Genomic DNA, 18,940 nt, shown 5'->3' with positions numbered 1-18,940 from the left:
TCCTGGTGGGTCTCACTGTCTCATGGCTCAGTGAAACACTTGAATAGAACAGATTAACTGTTGATATTGCAAAGTCTGTGACGTGTTGAAATATCTACTGTTAAAAAAAAACATGACAGACATTTTGACTTCAGGGCAGAAAAAGCACAGGTTTAATTAAATGTCTGCCGGTAAAACGGTCTGTTGTCAAATGGAGTAATTATCTGTGAGGGTTATTTAGTGGGCCTAGGATCATTTTTTTTTACATTAATAATTCACTTATAAACCTGCAAATCGAGTACTAAATCCTTTAATAAATGATCTAACGTGGCCTCATGTTGACCCATCATTTGATTCTGCGTGTGTGCAGGTATGCGCGTGCGTGAGAGATTTGATACCTGTCGGACGCCGCAAGAGCAGCTGGAACAGGATATGACGTAGATTCGTAATCGTCTTAGTTCAATTAAGCTGAACCAGCAGGGCTTCGCTTCAGCTCCTTCAGCAGCAGAGGTTTCAAAATCGATTAGGTCCGAATGAGAAGTCACACGGAGACCCCGGGAGGAGCAGCTTCGGAGAATCAAGAAGTTTAGAGTGAGTTGGAGGTTGGTTGTCTTTTGCCCCCTGCAGCATGCTGCCTCCTAGGACGCTGTGGACCGCTGTGGCGCGTCAGGTCACTCAGCGTCTGACCTACAGCACTGCTGCACAGCCACAGGTAGGCCTGCCCTCGCACAGAGATAGGTTACAGACACGGCGTTTTCACTGAAATGTGATCACGCACTATATCCAGACAGCGTTTTGTAAGAGGAGGAAGACCAGATGGTGATATTCTTTTATTAGCTATTTTGGGGTCAACTTCTGGCCTTTGATCCAAAGATATTACAGTATTTACAGTACAGCTTTGGCCTTGCAGTATTTCATACTGTCGTATATGACTATGATATAGTGTATATATACAGGCCTATCTATATAAAAGATGGGACAAGAATGCGTTTTGTTTTCATACATTTGTTTAAAGAGGTGTTATTAATACAAATTATTTTAATTTTATTGTAAAATTATATTGTTGAATATATTATTTATTAGCATTAATATAAAATGTGTGTGTGCATGTAAGCGTTGCTGCAGAAGTCCTTGTTTTAAGAATTTAAGAACTCTGTTTTGTGGTTTTCTAGTTTATTCAAATCATCTGAAGTCTCCGGATGTTATAGTTCCTTTTAATTTCTTTTAATGGTGATTTTGAAACTGAAACTAGAACCTTTTTTTTTTTAAAGAAACAATGAATTTTAAACATATGTTGATAGTAAAACAAAATTCTCAGAAATCCATTTTACCAGTTCACACAAGAGCAAATAAAGGCCTCCAGTGTGTTCAAATCATTGTTCACACTATGCCCTGGTGTGTTAACTGTTTTGTCATATATAATTTGATAAGGCTGCTCTCATATTTCATGTATATGGATGCTTGCAGTAACATTATGTCACATGGAAGCTTTATCAATCATGCTTTTCTTTTACCCTCCCCTCTTTTATCAGGTGAAAGACAAAAAGATCAAATTTGGTCCTCTGAGTGATCAAGACCGGATATTCACCAACTTGTATGGCCGGCACGACTGGAGGTAGAAATATTTCCTGTAAAATTATTTTCTTTCCCCACTCTTTAATGACCTTAAATTTAGTAGCAAATCCCTTTTCTCTCCCTCTTCCTACCAGACTCAAAGGAGCCCTCAAAAGAGGAGACTGGTATAAGACTAAGGAGATCATACTAAACGGGCAGGACTGGATCCTGAATGAGGTGAAGATCTCAGGGCTTCGGGGCAGAGGAGGAGCAGGATTTCCTACTGGCATGAAGTGGAGTTTCATGAACAAACCTAGCGATGGCAGGTAGGATGAAGAAGAAGATATCTGATCAGACGGGGAGGCTAAAGGCAGCCTGACTGTCCACACCAGTAATAACACTCTGTTCACATAGGCCCAAGTATCTGGTGGTGAATGCTGATGAGGGGGAGCCAGGGACGTGTAAAGACCGTGAGATAATGCGTCACGACCCCCATAAGCTGGTAGAGGGCTGCCTGGTGGCTGGGAGAGCCATGGGTGCTCGTGCTGCATACATCTACATCAGAGGAGAGTTTTACAACGAGTCGTCAAATCTACAGGTATACAACTACACAGACGCATGATGAAGAGGCTATCGATGAAGTGTGTTTTCTAAAATGTGTTTGTCTGCTTCTTTTCTACAAACAGGTGGCTATTAATGAGGCATACAGAGCAGGGCTGATAGGGAAGAATGCCTGTGGCTCAGGGTATGAATTTGATGTGTTTGTGATGCGTGGAGCCGGAGCCTACATCTGCGGAGAGGAGACGGCCCTCATTGAATCTTTGGAGGGCAAACAAGGGAAACCTCGACTCAAGCCGCCTTTCCCTGCAGACATAGGTGAGGTAAACGCTCCAGCATCTCCTGCATCCTGTTACCTACAGCCGTTAATTACGGTGTAAGAAATTACATTGCAATTACAGCTATTCACTGCTGTTCCATCTCTCTCCCTGAAGGGGTGTTTGGATGCCCGACAACAGTGGCCAACGTGGAGACAGTTGCTGTGGCGCCTGTGATCTGCCGTCGAGGCGGGGCTTGGTTCGCCAGCTTTGGGAGGGAGAGGAACTCTGGGACGAAGCTGTTCAACATCTCTGGTCATGTGAACACGCCGTGCACGGTGGAAGAAGAGATGTCAATCCCTCTAAGAGAGCTAATAGAGAGACACGCAGGTGTGTGTTTACAGTCCAGCTCTGTGTTGATGTCGGTTTACTGTATGAGATGTTAACATGATTTCCTCTCTCCTCTAATGTCATTGGTGCAGGAGGAGTGAGGGGCGGCTGGGACAATCTATTAGGAGTGATCCCAGGGGGGTCCTCCACTCCCATCATCCCTCGGCACGTGTGTGATGATGTTCTGATGGATTTCGACGACCTGGTTCGTGCAGAGACCGCCCTGGGAACTGCAGCCGTCATAGTCATGGATAAATCGGTAAACAATTGCCATAATAATCACACAATGCACAGCACAGTCAGTGACAATGGGAAGCAATTCTGATTAATGTGTTTTTTCTGTAGACTGATGTGGTCAGAGCCATTGCACGTTTGGTTGAGTTCTACAAACATGAGAGCTGTGGCCAGTGCACCCCCTGCAGAGAGGGTGAGGAACTGCATCAGGATTAGACAGTCACAATGTGGTGTTTAATAATGCATCACCTCACCCTTTAATTCTGTGTTTTTACCTTTTCTTGGTTGCTTTTCCCTCTTTAATAAGCTAGAATGGTCATGTGTACATCCACAAAACCTAAGTGAGCTGGTGCAGGATACCCCAAAAATATCCTGAATACATTAGAATAATGTAAACACACTGGAATCAGGTATCTGTTAAACTTTAATACCCAAATATTATTTTCTTATGTGCCAGAATTTTAGATTTCTTTCTGGACATTTGGTTAATTTATCATTCATAGCCCAATTTATATCAAATTTTATACCTCAAAACATGGCAAAGGTAGATTTTTTTTTTTAGGGCTGTTGAAAGTATTTTCTGATTTATGCAGTGATAAACAGTCCCTTCAGGATTTCGATCAAAAGTGCTTGATTTCGCGTCAGTATTTCTCAAACATTTAGAGTTTTAGGTGAGTATTTTGTGGTAAAATTGTGTGAATTAGAAACATTTGCTAGTGGAGGAAAAAAAAAGAAGCTATTTTTTTCTAAGCTGGGGAATTTGTTCATATATCATTCGTGGCCAGATTTCTATTTAAATGTTAACTTTTGGGGAATTCAGGAGAAACCTACAGACAAAAATAGACAATAATAAACAACTAAATGTGTATATTGGATGTTTGGATCTAAATACTGAATATTTAGATCCAAGCACTTGTGAAAAATATGGTGGTAAGTTTAGAAAGCCACCTGTTATTTCAGTGCACTGAATACATATTTGTTGGTGTCAGATTTGACTATCAAATATTTAAGGACTTCAGGATAAAAACGTGATTGTTACATCCCTCTATCTTTTAGGGAAAGGAGTGATTGTTAATTTCCCTTGTGGGTATTCACCATGGAAAGAATCATGTTGAGAAGCAAATTTCTTAACCGTTTAACGGTGCTGTAATTTTGGAGTGAAGGTACTTTCATGTTCTATTCACCTTGCCTCTCTCCTGTGCTCTCCTTCAGGAGTCGACTGGATGGATAGAATGATGTGGAGGTTTGTCCAAGGAGAGGCTGCAGTGTCAGAGATTGACATGATTTGGGAGCTCAGCAAGCAGATAGAGGGCCATACCATTTGTGCTCTGGGGGATGGAGCTGCCTGGCCTGTGCAGGTGACATTTTTGGGAACGTTTTTGTTAACAAGCTCAACATTAAACCGGTTTTAAAAAAGTGCAAATTTAGATATTAACAGGCAGTTTTGTTCCCTTTTTTTTATGTGCAGGGTCTGATCCGACACTTCCGTCCAGTCATGGAGAGTCGAATCGCTCAGTACAACAAGAAAAATCCTCCAAGAGAGCCAGAGATTGAAATGATCTGAAACTGTGACTTTAAGCATTCAGTATTATTATGCTTCTCATGTTATAGTAATAGTTTTAAAAATGAAAGTATTTCTTCTTGTTGATTGCACCATGTTTAAAGTTGGCACCATTTCAAACCTCTGCAGCCAACATGGCTTTCAAATTTTTCATGTGTGGATGAGTAGAATATGTCTGTAACATACATTCAGCAGCACGGTGATAGTTAATTGTCAGCTGTGACCGATTTGGTTTCTGATCATCACTTTGCCGCTTTGTACGATAAAACACCTATTAACAAGGAAAATACTAAATGCAATGAAACACTGGTTCAAACACGGCAATAAATTAACTTTATTTCATAAAAGCATGAAATAAATTCAATTGGTCGACTACATTTAAGTCCAAGATGATCTGTACAAAATAAAAAAGCAGGATGACATCACAGAGACAGAAAAAAGGAAAATGGGGGAAAAGTAGGAAAAGTTGTGCTGGGACAAAATGAAAACCGGTCAGTGATGTACAACATCACTGCCCTGTGATATTTTTACAAAGACATTATATTCAAACACTTCACCCGGTGTGGGTTTTTATTCAATTCAAAATGAGACTGGAGTTAGAATAATCCTCATCTGGATATCGATATGTCCACAAAATAGGTTGAATCATCAGTCCTGCAAATGTTCATCTTCAAACTATCATGTGTGCACATAAAAAACAAACAGGAGATTTACAAAACATTAGTATGTCCCAAATGATGCAGAAACCAACACATAGCTGTTAAGAGTCATCCATTTGATGAACAGTGCTCAAAAAAGACAGGCTCAGTTTGGGTGAATGTCCCGTAAGACTCGGCAGAGAGGACTGAGGGAGTTTGGATTTTTCCTGCTTTAGGGTGCCATCCAGAAAGGCATAGACTGCTGTTGTGGCTGTGTTTTGGCACGAGGGGGAGGTGGAGGAGGGCAGCGATAGCCCTGTGTCCAGCCTGAGGAGGTGGAGGTGGGGGGGATTGTCCCAGGGTTACCTTGCCCTGAGGCTTTGGAGGAGGGGTGGTGGTCTTCCTCTTCATCAGAGGAGTCACCGGTGTACGCCACCAAACCTGTTTTCAGTCTTTTCACTGCAGGCTCTGAAAGAAGAAGAGGGGGGAGCACATGGAAGAAGAGACAGACAGAACATTTGGAGAAGGGAGAGAAAACCAAAGACAAAAAAAACAGCAGCAGCAACACGTTTCAAATACGACAGGTGCAAGTTAAATATTCCAAAAACATTGTGGGAGAAACAAATAGTTAATGGTTTTAAATTAAGGTTTATGTCAGCAGAGTAGAGGAGGGGGCAGCCGTTCGAAAGCAGCCATTGGTTGGTGGGGAGCGACAGTGTTAGGGCCGTCCAATCGAGTGGCAGGACGGCGTCACAGGACGAGTCGTGCCCCACCCCCAATCAGCATCCAGCAGCACCCCAGAGATACATGGAAGAGAAGAAAAACACAGAGAAAAAGAGAAAAACACAAAAACAGGAGAGATTCTCGTTAGTGAGGAAAGAAAACCAACTGCGGAAAATCCAGACTGATGATGTCATCAGAACGGGACGGCAAGGTGGACTCGGCTTATCAGACTCCTTTACAAAGGACTGAAAAAAGCACAAAAGGTGTTGAGGCTTAGCTCCACCTCACTATTTGAAGATTTTTTAGTCACAGCAGCAGAATCCTGTAGGGGTTATTAGAAGCACAAGGGCCAGTTTGAGGGTGGGTGTGGATGAGTGCATGTAATGCTGCAGTAAAGTAAGCTTTTTGGGCCAACTGTGTGTCTTAATACATTTGCTGAGGGTTTATGTAACAGATACACCGCTTCAAGGATCTCCAGTAAAACCACTGAAGTTTAGACCTCGGAGAGGATTTGCATTTTACTCTTTGCCGCTCTATATTAAGTCTGAATGAATCGAGGCCAAGCTTTTAAAGGGGCTCAGTCCACAGTCATGAACTGTGGATTTGGATTTGGGCAGGGATTTGTCAGTCCACAGGATAACGGCCTTACCCACAGGGCCTTGCGGTGCCCTTCTTTCTTCCATCTTGGGTCTCACTCCGTTCACAGGCATAGCTGGTGGAGGCATTAGCTGCCTACTGTACAGCACAAAGACAAGATTGTGAATCAACAGTGCCGACTGAGCCATGTGCACTTTATCTGAATAACATTTAGAGAAAACCTCTGTGTACCTGTCCCTCTCACTCGACGGGCCAGAGGAACTTGGTGGTGGGGGTCCTGTAGTCTCGGGGCTGCCCACTAAGAAGCCTGCACCTAAATTAGTCATATGAATGGGTCCATGCTATGAGCAGAAAAACACAGGCACGATTAGCAGACATCCTCCACTAAGCCCTGTCCTATAATAATATACCTATCCCAAAAGCAAAATTAAAACATCTAGTTTACCACAATTCTGTGATTACGCTCACATTTCCCCCTTCCTTTATATATAATATAATAAAGTCCTGCCCCATCAGTATAATACCTTTTTCTAAAATTCCATATTACCAGTACAAACACATGGGTGAATTGTATGTGAACAGGAAACAGAAGCCCACCAATCTCAACTAAATTACATTTGGAAGGAAGGATGAAATATTCGTAGATCCATCACAGCTATTAAAGCAAGAAGGCTGCTTATGCAGAGCTTACACATCATTAGCTGATAAAAGAGATTCGACACAAACACATACAAACCTGGTTTTTCTTCAGGTTTCTGGAGGGCTAAGGTGCTCTGTGGTCGCAGTGAGTTCGGGGGGTACTTAAAAACTATGCACTTTCACATAATCTCAAATCTGGAACTGCCACTATAAATGTATTAATGAGCTGCCCGGCTGATGTCAAAAGCTGGCTCTCGCTAAATTTTCTATGCCTCAACGAAGGTAAAACAGAGATCCCGCTTATCAATCCCTCTCGCCTTTCAGCTGCTATACCGGACAGTCCCTCATTGTGCCCTGGCCCCGTGGCAACCCACTGTAACTTCCATGTCAAAAATCTGAGTGTGATTTTGGACTCATCTTTTATATTGGATCTCCAAGTTGCGTCCGTTGTCAAAGTCAGCTTCTTTCAGCTAAGAATCTTCGCTAAGGTAAAATCCTTTCTCTCTTCAAAAGACCTGGAGAAAGTTATTCATGCTTTTATCACCTCTAGACTGGACTATTGTAATTCTTAGTATGCTTGAATCGGCAAAAATCTTTGATCACGCCTTCAGTTGGTGCAGAACTCTGCAGCGAGACTTTTAACTGGTACACGGAGGGATCTTAAAATCCCTTCAATGGCTATTCATTGGCTACCAGTCCAGTATAGAATTAATTTAAAAAAAATAATAATAATATTTGTTTTTAAGTGTCTAAATGGAGCCGCCCCAGTCTATCTGTCCGACCTGCTGCAGCCCTGTACCCCACCTCGCTCACTCGGGTCTCTCGACCAACAGTTTTTAGTTGTTCCTAGAACAAAAATGACGACCCGGGCCGACCATGTCTTCTCTGTTGCTGCCCCTTAGCTCCGGAACAACCTCTCCCTTCATATTAGGTTGTCATACACCTTCCAATGTTTAAAAGCCGTTTAAAAACCTATTTATTTTCCCTTGCCTATCCGCTTCGATCTTTTGTGTGATTTGTGTTAGTTTGTCTTGATTTTAACGTTACTTACTTTCAGTAATCCAGTCTTTTTGACTGTTTGACTGCTTATCTATGTCCAGTACTTTGGGCAACCTTTGTTCTGTGTTAATCATGGACTATTATCATTACAATATTTAGTAAAAAAAAAAAAAATGTCTGCCATTCAAAAAAATAATAATTTTAAATCACAAAAATTTGGTCAAACAAGTTTTATTGTGAGTAGATGTAAACTGCAATTCTCTCATCTTCCCTCAGGCAGCATTCAAAATAGTCTTTTTCTGTTCATTTGGTTTAGGTGCTGTGAAAAAAAGACTTGGGTGCTGCAGCTAAGTGTTATAATGGTATAAAAAACCCTGCAGAAAAATACAAAAAATAAACATTGGGGACTGGAAGGTGGAGAATAAAAAAAAGAAAAGAAAATGTGGAAGAGCCGTTTATCACCTGGTATCCAAGCAGGCCGCTGTCCCTCTCGTCTGGCACCTCCTCTGTGAAGCGTCTTTTCTGTGGTGGGTTGCCGGGGGCGGCAGGAGGCGGAGCTTTGGGTGGTACGGCAGCCGAGGGAGGAAAACGTACAGTCTGCACAGAGGACAACAACAGTATCAAGTTGTTATCTCTTTGCATGTGTCCAAAGTTAATATTGGTATAAATATTGTTTTGTGCAGTACATCCTTGATTAAATAAAAAAAATTAAGCCCTGAATGAGTCGTACCTGAGGCAGCATGTCTGGAGCAGATGCTGGAGCTGGAGCTGGAGTCGGGATGGGGACAGGAACAGGAGCAGGGACCGGGCGGAGAGGGTACTGAGCGGGGACACCTGCCGCTGCCACTGGAGGTATTGGCGGTGGGACAGTGTAAGGTGGAGGGACAGGTTGGGGCTGAGGTGGGGGGACAGCCATGGGGTAACCTGGCTGGAATCCAGCAGGGGGGTAGTAAGGAGGCTGAGGAGGCATCCCATTCACTACTGGGGGCTGCGCGAAACCTGGGGGAAGAAGAGGAGCAAAACTCTCCCAGTGACTCCTACAAGTGTAGATATGCGTGACTGAAACTATCACAGCTAAAAGCTGAGGAAAAAGAGCAGCCCCCAAATCTAGTGAGAAATCTGAACCAGAGAAAGACTACCAGTCATTATTACCTTGTTGTGTTGGCATCATCGTGCTCATCTGATTGAGGAAGCGAGAATATTCTGCATGGACCTAGAAAAGGAGAAACATCATACGGAGGCTTGTTAATGCTTCAAGCAACAAAAATGAAAATGTGTTATCGTAGGTGATCATATTAGGACATCAGTGCCATGAAGATGGCAATTTGTTATGAAAAAAACATGAAATAAACCTACGGTATATCGACTAGACTTGATTGATTGATTGATTGATTGATTGATTAATTGATTGATTGATTAAATGCCCTTCATCAACACCACTCTAGCAGCACACATTCATAATATTATTTCCACAATTCCTGCTACAAAGAATTGTAGACACTGATTTTTAGACAACAAGTTTTTGTTTTTAAAGAGTTACACAGTTTAGAAAGGTCAGTGTCGTTGATCATTAGTGATCAATTGTGGCTATTTGATCAGTCAATAATTGGCAAGCACCACTGATAAATTGACCCCATCTATATGGTTGTTTTTGGTAGCTGGACTGAAAATGTCCATACAGGCGGAGTAACTAGGGCCATGTGCTGTGAATTATTCTCACCACAGCAGTAAATAAATCTTTTAACAATCAGCTGGGTAATTACAACAAAGAAAAACTATAAAATCTGAATCTCTGGTGGTCACTACAAATGTGAAGATTTTCCTTTGTAGCTGGAAAGAGAAAACACAGACCTGGACAAAGAATAATTTCACAGTAACAGGAAGAGACTCACTGTCTGAAGCAGGTTCTCACACAGGGTTTTTGCTGCTGCAAGTCCTTCTGGTTTAGGATGACTGCAGAGGAAAACAACTGCATTTAGTTCTCAAGAGTTCAAAACAATAACCACAGCTTAAATCATAATGCTCCATTCTGAGATATTGGCTCTTACGAGCAACGATTGTTGATGTTTTGTAAAAAAGGACAACACCCACCTGATGTAAATGTACATGGGTTCAAAGGCCTCTCGTCCAGAGGCAGGCTCTAAGCAGCCTGATCCTTTTCCTCTGAGGAAGACTTTGGCCCCAGTCTCTGCCTGGATGTGCTGCAGGTACGAACAGCCGGGGCCTTCGACCCGCTCTTTGACCACAAACCCCAGGATTGCGTGCTCCAGGCCCACAAAGACCTTATCTTGAACATAATGCATCTGAGAAATGAAAGAAAACACAAGGGTGTAAATATAACTATAAGTGTTAGTGTAGGTAATTATGGCCCTCTTTAAAATTCAAAGAAAGGTCATACTGGTGGAGTTTTTCTACAAATTTATGCACATTAACTAGAAATTGTGTTAAACATAAGTTGAAGAACTTGTTCAAGCATAGATTTTTAGAATAAGTAATGTATGTCTTCCATCTTCAAGGCAAACATGGTTTTAATGAATTTGGATGAAGTATGTAAATTAAGATTCAGAATGTTCAAGTTTGGTAATTCATCAGTGGCCAACAAATGTCTTTTTTGTTCAAATTATAACATCTTTTTTGGTAATGCAATGCTCTTTTGCAGTATTGATTGTAAATATGATTCTGCACAGTGAGTAGAGTTTACAAGTCTGTCAGAGTTTGTAACCGAGTCTGTCTTACCCCTGACTGAAAATGTGGTTTGTGGTGGTTCATGGGGGGCAGTGAGGGTGGAGGCGGGTTCTGGTGATGGTAAATTGTGACTGAAGCCCCACTAGGGGAGAAAGATGAAGACGATGATGAAGCAGTCGCAGCCTTCACCACACCATTGGTGATGATCTCCTTGATTCTATTAACTGCTCCTGGAAAAGGAGGAAAGGAAGTCATCAGTCAAACTACAGCGCATGTGAAGACATCCATTGACGGCCGATTGAACACGAGTTTAAAAGAGTACTGACGGTCGACGAGCTCTCTTGTCTGTCCTTGGACATGCAGATACAGAGGTCGATCCCTGTGTGGAACGAGCAGAAACAAGGCTGTGTTAAAGTACAAATATTAAACATCAAGTCAACTAGTTTTATGACCAGTTACTGAAAATGAAAGCTCAGTGAAGTCACCCTGGTAGAGCTTTGCCCTTCTCATCTGCCATCATGTAACGCCCCCTGGTTGAAACTGCAGCGCCGCTCACTTTACTGATCTGCATGTTAACAGGTACAAAACATGTCGAAACATTATCCACAAGCCAAGTGACTAAACTCTGTGAAATGTGAGTCTATATTGTTGCCAACCTCGTCCTGTGTTTGCCCGCGTGTTAGGAGATTTCGACACGTGATTGGGACATCGTTGATCTCAACTTCAGCTACCACCAGGTCATCTTTGGCTTTTGCTGGTACTGGAGGCTTTCCAACACCCATAGCCTGGGTGAGAACAGCCAACAAGGGACATTAATGACTTCATGTAAAGTGTAGCTGGAGACTACACTACTTATTATATCATTTATACTTGTAGGATGGTTCTCTAGCATGGAGATAGATAAATACTCTATACATACCTTGGGTTGGGTTTCTCTGTATAATATTGTAAAGTTCTGCTGTAAGGACTTTGATGTGTTAAGTGCCATGAAATAACCTCTGTTGTGATTTGGCGCTATATAAATAAAATTGAATTGAATTGAATACTTTATATAATGCCACAGAGTAGGTTATATCATCATATTTCCAACCCCAGTAACATGGGATGATTACCTTGCACAGCTGTTTAAGTCTTTGAACACTGCTTTGTATGAGACTACACGGGTTGCTCATTACCTTATCAGGTGGTCCCGGGATGCCTATCTGCGAGGGTTTGAGTTTGCCTTTGGCTACCAACATAGCATTAATCTTGGCGGCCACAGCAGCTGCAGCATCCAGAGCCCCGGTGGGCGCAGCTTCCGCCTCCCCCATCCCACCGGGGCCAGACCCAGGGCCAGGCTGGTCCCATTTGCTGCGGCGGCTGAGAGGAGAGGAGAGGAAAAACATAATGAAGTGGGAAAAGTAAAGGAGAGACTGAACCAAATTTTGAGGTTCCTGCGAAGCTGAAATTAGCTTCTGATTCAGCACTGATGGAAACCTTGACTTACAGGTCAGGTCCAAAATTGTCGAAATGTCCTTTTTGCATTTTCCAAAATAGAATAAACATTTCACACGAGAAACTGTGACTGACTGACAGATAGACAGATAGACAGATAGACAGATAGATAGATAGATAGATAGATAGACTTTATTGATCCCGCATGGGGGAAATTATTTTCAGATTTAAATTACAGAGAGAAATGTAGCCTTTCTAGAATAATCTGATCCAGATTTGACCTGTGTTGAGTATAATGGGTTTTAGATCTGGAACAGGAATAAATAACGTGGTCTGGACAAATGTCAGCTTTCTTTACTTTACTTTCTTTACTTTCTCACAAATAGATAAAATGATGCCACAAATTACAAACTGTGTTTTACAGAGTGTTTTGTCCTGTGTGGGATAATCTAGTCATGGTTTGACCTTGATTTTGCAGGTGTAACCACCAAAACGCCGGGAAGCTTTCTTAAAACCACACTGTTGTTGATGTTTTGGAAAGTGTCCAAGGAGTCAAGACTGTGGAGTCTGTGGCCTTTGCTTCTTTCTCCTTCTACTAATTTAACGATCATTAATGTACACGCAAGAGCAGGACAACATTGAACCCGCTTGTATTCTTTGGAAAATGTGTTGTATTAATATATAACTACAGGATAACCAGCATGAGCCACTAAGCCAGCAGCAGACCGACAACACTCCGCCATGGTTAGATAACGGGGCTAACATTAGCTCGACTAGCCGGCTAACTGAAAGGATCTGAACAGGGTGGTGGGGGGCACAGAAAGAAAAAAACAAAACACAAAACAGTCCGGTTTGACACACTCACCCGCTGTTTTGTGTTCCACAAAATGACATCAAATAGATATTTTCCTTTCAATGCCAAAATAACTAAGAGGAAAGCTCTCTCGACTTCCACACGGATTGTTCAGTGGGCTGCGTCTCTTGCTAGCTCCAGCTCCTTCCATCACCGTTTCCGCCTCCGGTGGATTCCTGTTGGTTTACAGTGACGCCGCTAGAGGGCGCCAAATACCGCACACACACACACACACACACACACATACAAAAAAGTTCAGGTGAGCTGCGGCCGCCTCACCTGTCTTCCTATCTTTCATCACCCTTGACGAGTCCCCCCCCGCCACCACCACCCCCTCCACCTCCACCCCCACCACCCCCCACCGAGACGGCATCAAAGTTTCCAGTGGAGAAACAAGCCCGGGGCGGCTGGACCTGCTTCATGACCCAGGTAGGCTGCAGCAGCTGTACTACTTCCTACAAATGGCTTGTAAAAACGTACGAACTTAGCTGTCATTAATTTGAAAACTCGGGGCGGGATTTTGTTTGTGCATTGATTTGTGTTGCAGGTTTGGGTCAGATCAGAAAGTGCCAGCATTTAGCTTTCAGGATTTAATGCACCATCCCTTCCTGGTAGGAATATATTTAAGATTTTACAGAAAACCCCATGGATGAAAATGGACTCAGTTTTTGTTTGTGAAAATAATATAAGCAACGACATGTACATATCATGCACAAATGAAAAGAAAAACACTCTTCTAAAGGCTTGAATTCAACTTTTTTTGGATGTAAAAGTAACTGTGAGGTTAAGCTCATAGTTACCGGACTTTAAAAATCAAACACAAAGTAAAGAATAACAACCATGTTTCCACCGACGTGACCAGTTCATTGCATTTTAATTTTACTTGAAACTGTTGGGAAAGTTGATGCCTCTTTTGTGGAGAGATTTCACTAAATCTGTGGAACTAAGATTGGCTGAAGATTTCCGGAGCCTCCCAGGCCGCCCTAAAAGGAGAGTCAGACCCTGACCCATGCTGATGTATGATGAGGCCAACATCTAGCAGCGTGTGCAGAGTCAGGCCACGGCATCATCATACCTGCCGGCTCCCCGGGGCTATGCTGATGCACTGGGTTACTCAGAGTCACTCTGGCAGGTACAAGTGTTTAGTTACTGACCACCCAGGAGCTCGGAGACACAGCCAGGAGGTGCAGGTTACTCTGGAAGGTGAGAACGCCATGTGGGGGCGACATGGATCAACAGATTGAACAACCAGAAGCCCTGGTTGAATTTCTTTTGTTCTGTGTTGCAGGGTGTTGAAAACAGTCTCCAAAACTCTACTTTCTTGAGTTTAATTAGGATCAAGGTCTGTTGTGTTGTCCATGAGAGGAAATGGTGTGATTTTAAAGGCTTGGTATTAGTTTCCAGACACTGCTCTGGCCTTGTATGTATTCATCCATTAGGAGTGAAGTTATTTTTATTCTTTTCATCAGTTAAGAGAAGCATTAATAGATTGTTTTCAGTCCTCTTACAGCAGTTTGCAGCTATGCTTTAACTGAACTAGTGGACTTGATTTGATTTGACAACTCTGAAACTATTTTCACTGAGAAGTGCAAATGTTTTACTTTTTTAAACTTTATGGTTTTAAATATACCATTAAGCTGTGAATGACATGTGAATCACATTTCTTGTCAATATATGCTCTCTGCTTGTTCTGCAGCATGGAGCCATCAGGACAGGAGGTGTTCTCCTAGTTAGGGACACAGTTACTGGGGTGGGTCAGTTACTGAGCCACCTGAGCTGGAAGTTCAGGCGGTGCAAAGACAGACAAGTGGAAGGACATGTTGTGTAACAGAGACAGAGTGCAGCCATTTAAAGTTGTTACTTGTGCATGGCATCATGTTTGTGGCATGATAATAATGAGTCAAAGGACTAAGTTTGTAGCGACATCAACCCCTTTCTTTTATTGGGTACCGGTCATTTTTATCTACCAACACATGAAAAAACTAATTGATGGGATGGCATCTTCCCTCATCCCCCCCTCTCTAAATCGCCTATTGGTGTCAAATACATTATTAGTTATTCTTTCATTTCACCTGCAGGTGGCACTCAAATTCTAACTAAGACCTTCAAACCACAAAGTTCACCCTTTCAACCTCACTATGATAGTTACCCTGCTGCTGTGTTTTACCTGTTGGCCCTAACTTCACCACCTTGAACCTGCTTTTCATTTTGACACTACTGAGTGTCCTTTTACACAGAAAGCAGGATGTCACCTCAAAGATATTCAATACTATTTTTATACATAATAGGGCTGCAAGTAACTATCATTTTCATGATCAATTCTTGGATTAATTGACTATTTGTTTGGTCTAAAAAAAAAAAATGCCAGAAAATATCTTCTGTCTACCTTCCTTTGTCTTGTCTTCAAATGTCTTTTTTTTTTCTTTTTTTTGGCCACCAGTCCAAAACCCCCAAATATTCACACAATAGATTTTAAAAAGCTGAAAATCTTCACATTTTAAGAGCTGCAACTACCTATGTATTTTTCCTTAAAATAGATTCATATTAACTTTCTCTCAAAAGACTAACTGATTAATCAATTAATCATTTCAGTGGTAATACATAGATTACTCAAACCTTTGTTTTAATGTTGATTAGTGCGGAAATGCAAAAGGTCCTGCCTCAGCCATGACCTCCCTGTACGAGCAAACTAAGGGGTTCACATGAGTGAAGTGTCAGAAGGTCAGCGGTCAGCAGAGCTTTGACGCCTGAGTTTACAGGGATGACTGTTTACAGGCAGTGTGCTGTAACAGAGAAGCGGTGCAACACGGGGAGAGCGAGAAGGAGCAAGAGAGGCAGACGCGCCATATTTACTGTCTTTCCTACTAAGAGCCCAAGTGTGAACCGTAATGTGTGTGTCAGTTGATGTAACCTCCGGCCTTCAAGGCATGCAAGCCTGGGACTCGCCTGATCCTGGCGGCTGACACAGAGATGTGAAAACAGGGCATGTGATGGGAGGAGGGTGCCTCACGGTGGGGTGGCCATGGGTTGAACAAAGAGACACTGTGAGTATCCAGGTTTTAGTGTTTGCTGTCAAACCAGCAATTACAAGCACTTTTTTTTTATATATATATTGTGTGTGGATGTCCTATGTGGGTTATCATAAAATTGAGTTTGTGCGTTTGATTTCAGCTGCAGTGATGTTAACAATGTTGAAAGTCTTTAATGACTTTGATGATAATATTGAGACATTTAAGTACAACTTTTTGTTATTAATAAAAATCTAAGTGAAACTTCTATATATTAACACCATACAAGGTGAGAGCATACAGAGGAATAAAAGTTTAAGCGAGGCAGAAAGTGTGGAGAGGACATAAAGTGATTGAGAGAAGGAAAACAGATGGGGAGATTGAATTTTAGAGGAGGGAAGGCGGAGTGCGAAGGGAATCTTTTTTGTGTATGTCTGGAGAGAATGGGAGCCTCTTATACACCTCACAGCGTGAATTTGGCCCGGGCTGTGGCCTCGTCTCGTCTACTCAGTGGGGTGCTTTCCTGAGCGGGCTGCCCAGGGGAGGGGCACCTGCAGCAGCTTCTAACACTGGTCAAGAGGGGAGCCCAGTGGGCGGGGTGAGGGGTCCCGGGATGGAAAGATGCTTGGTGGTTCCAGGAAACTGACATGTGCTGGATTTATGAAATCCTCAGGTAGGACAGTGCAATGCTCTCAAAAGAAAATATTTGTCCCTGTGTTTTCCCCGTGGCCTAGAGCGGAAGACACTGCCTGTAATCTCGGGATGAAATCAGAAGCTTCTGTTGCACTGGAGGACATAAGTTATGATTGGAACGAGTCAGCCTGTGCTGGCAACTACCAACACAAAGTTTATAGATCGGCCAGCCTGCCAACTGAGACAATATTTTCCATCCATTTGGTTGGGTTGACCAAACACAGCGTATTTGAAGTTTATCAAACACTCAGTCACCCCTGCAGACCCGAGGGAGGAATTAATCATCTGATATATGGAGTTTTGGAATACATAGATACCCAAAACCTGTCCACTATGCAGACTCAGAAAATTAAACATCAACCTCTCTGTGCTTTAATATCCACACTGCTACTCAGTGTCTTTTTTGGATAGATTTCATCTTTACACAAGCTATACCCTCCATCTTCTGTCATTTTGGTATGACCCAGGGGTCCAAGTCTCATGAAGGCACATGATTTCAAACGTGTACGGAGCTGGCTCTTTGTCTGCGAGAAATTCCATTTAAATGGACAAATGTGCTGCGAGAGTCTCAGTTGTCTGTGAAAGCTGGATGGATATTGCATTAACTTCACAACAGAAGCGCTACCTGTGGTGTGACTGCACAGGGTTCTGGATAATAACTGCAATAGGAACTTTATGCTCAGAGGTAGCCCGGCCAGGTAAATGGAAACACATGGTCGACAGCACGGACTACAGAAGGGCCCTATGCAGCCTCAGAAATAATGGCATCGTGGTGCAGAGAAACGCACGAGCTCCCTTGACAAATGCTTTTGGTATGCGTCTGTTCAACCTGTTGCTATTAGCGGTGCAGTAAAGCCCCACAGGGCTTCAGGGCTTCTTGTGCAGCCCTGAGGTTTCTGTTCATCAGTTAATGCACTTACATGGATCCACTTTATACGCAAATAAATAAACCCAAACTTTAAGTATGCCTTCATCTCATAATTTGAGTATCATTTTACTTTGCATTTTAAAATGAAATCACTCAAATTATTCATTATCTATGAAGTCTCAGAGGTTATTGAATGTCAAGCCAAAACACAGTTAACCACAGGTAGGTAATAGATCTAAATGGTCCTTCTATGTGATTTGAATAGAAAAAGAAAAACACCTTTTTTTTCAGATAAGTCACTTGACACGAGTTCTATAACTCTATAACTATAATCAGCAGCGGTGGAATTACATACTTCTTGGATCAGTGCTTCAACTTTATCTGCTCTCGCCATGTAACTGTTAGTCTCTAACCTAAGGAGTGTATCATTGTTTTTTAACGTCTAGATTTAAATATAATTTTTTTGACGGGCATTACATTATAAATTGTAGATTTTGTACATTGATTTTGTAGTCTTGTCTCTCACTCAGCATCAAATGGAAAATGTTTAAGTCTTATTTATTTATTTATTATTAGGATGTGTGTCGTCTGTAGGGAAAGCACTATCTGCACGGATACCGACATGCTATAAACTATGGAAAGTAAGTGAAAACAGTATTTAAGCAAATATCACAGCTTCTGTAACCACTGCACTGGGCTATATAATGTGGTACTGAGTTAGTTTTCTGCAAGATATGAACTTTCCATAGGTTTTCAAGTTCCACTCTAAACCCTGTGCTGTCTAATTCATGTTTCTTTCTTTTAGAAGTAGTGCAGACAGGAAGCAGAGAGCTGCATCAGTGGTCCACTGCTAGACTTGAACCAGGGACTATGTAATCTAGAGCATGATTGGTAGGTTGATTTTATCAGCCGATATCACAGATATATCACTAATTGTGTACATGTTGTCGGATATGGATACTTTTTTACAGAACATAAAGATGCTTGTGTGTGTGTGTGTGTGTGTGTGTGTGTGTGTGTGTGTGTGTGTGTGTGTGTGTGTGTGTGTGTGTGTGTGTGTGTGTGTGTGTGTGTGTGTGTGTGTGTGTGTGTGTGTGTGTGTGCGCGCGCGTGTGCGTGTGTGTGTGTGTTGATTTATAATTATTGCATTTCCAGTCAAATTCACTGTTTCAATGCACTGATGGCGTTTTGGACAATACATGTTATTGTTAAACTGTAAAACATGCTGCCTCCACTTAGTATTGGTCAATATATCTATACTGGTTTTACT

The 18,940-nt window shown here is 42.2% G+C and overlaps 2 protein-coding genes across 2 annotated transcripts; one reads left to right on the top strand and one right to left on the bottom strand.

Annotated features, from left to right (window-relative positions):
* Positions 1 to 430: 430 nt before the first annotated feature.
* On the top strand, positions 431 to 5,726 carry LOC138619394 (NADH dehydrogenase [ubiquinone] flavoprotein 1, mitochondrial-like). Its single transcript, XM_069695837.1, has 10 exons — positions 431 to 691; positions 1,512 to 1,594; positions 1,689 to 1,859; positions 1,948 to 2,131; positions 2,220 to 2,409; positions 2,526 to 2,738; positions 2,831 to 2,997; positions 3,084 to 3,165; positions 4,185 to 4,330; positions 4,441 to 5,726. Exons 1-10 carry the CDS (start codon positions 608 to 610, stop codon positions 4,534 to 4,536), a joined length of 1,416 nt encoding a protein of 471 aa, XP_069551938.1. The 5' UTR covers positions 431 to 607; the 3' UTR covers positions 4,537 to 5,726.
* khdc4 (KH domain containing 4, pre-mRNA splicing factor) lies at positions 4,844 to 13,264 on the bottom strand. Its single transcript, XM_069695813.1, has 14 exons — positions 13,114 to 13,264; positions 11,990 to 12,173; positions 11,471 to 11,599; positions 11,300 to 11,379; positions 11,141 to 11,193; positions 10,866 to 11,044; positions 10,221 to 10,432; positions 10,022 to 10,082; positions 9,282 to 9,342; positions 8,860 to 9,128; positions 8,592 to 8,726; positions 6,723 to 6,832; positions 6,544 to 6,629; positions 4,844 to 5,639 (listed from the first exon to the last, which is right to left on the bottom strand). Exons 1-14 carry the CDS (start codon positions 13,140 to 13,142, stop codon positions 5,404 to 5,406), a joined length of 1,824 nt encoding a protein of 607 aa, XP_069551914.1. The 5' UTR covers positions 13,143 to 13,264; the 3' UTR covers positions 4,844 to 5,403.
* Positions 13,265 to 18,940: the final 5,676 nt, after the last annotated feature.

Source organism: Brachyistius frenatus, unplaced genomic scaffold (genome assembly GCF_029030835.1).
Source record: "Brachyistius frenatus isolate BFR_SWC_R1_liver_20210118 unplaced genomic scaffold, ASM2903083v1 Contig_20, whole genome shotgun sequence".
NCBI lineage: Eukaryota > Metazoa > Chordata > Actinopteri > Embiotocidae > Brachyistius > Brachyistius frenatus.
The sequence above is the reverse complement of the archived record's forward strand: the minus strand, read 5'-3'. Positions and strand labels throughout refer to the sequence as shown.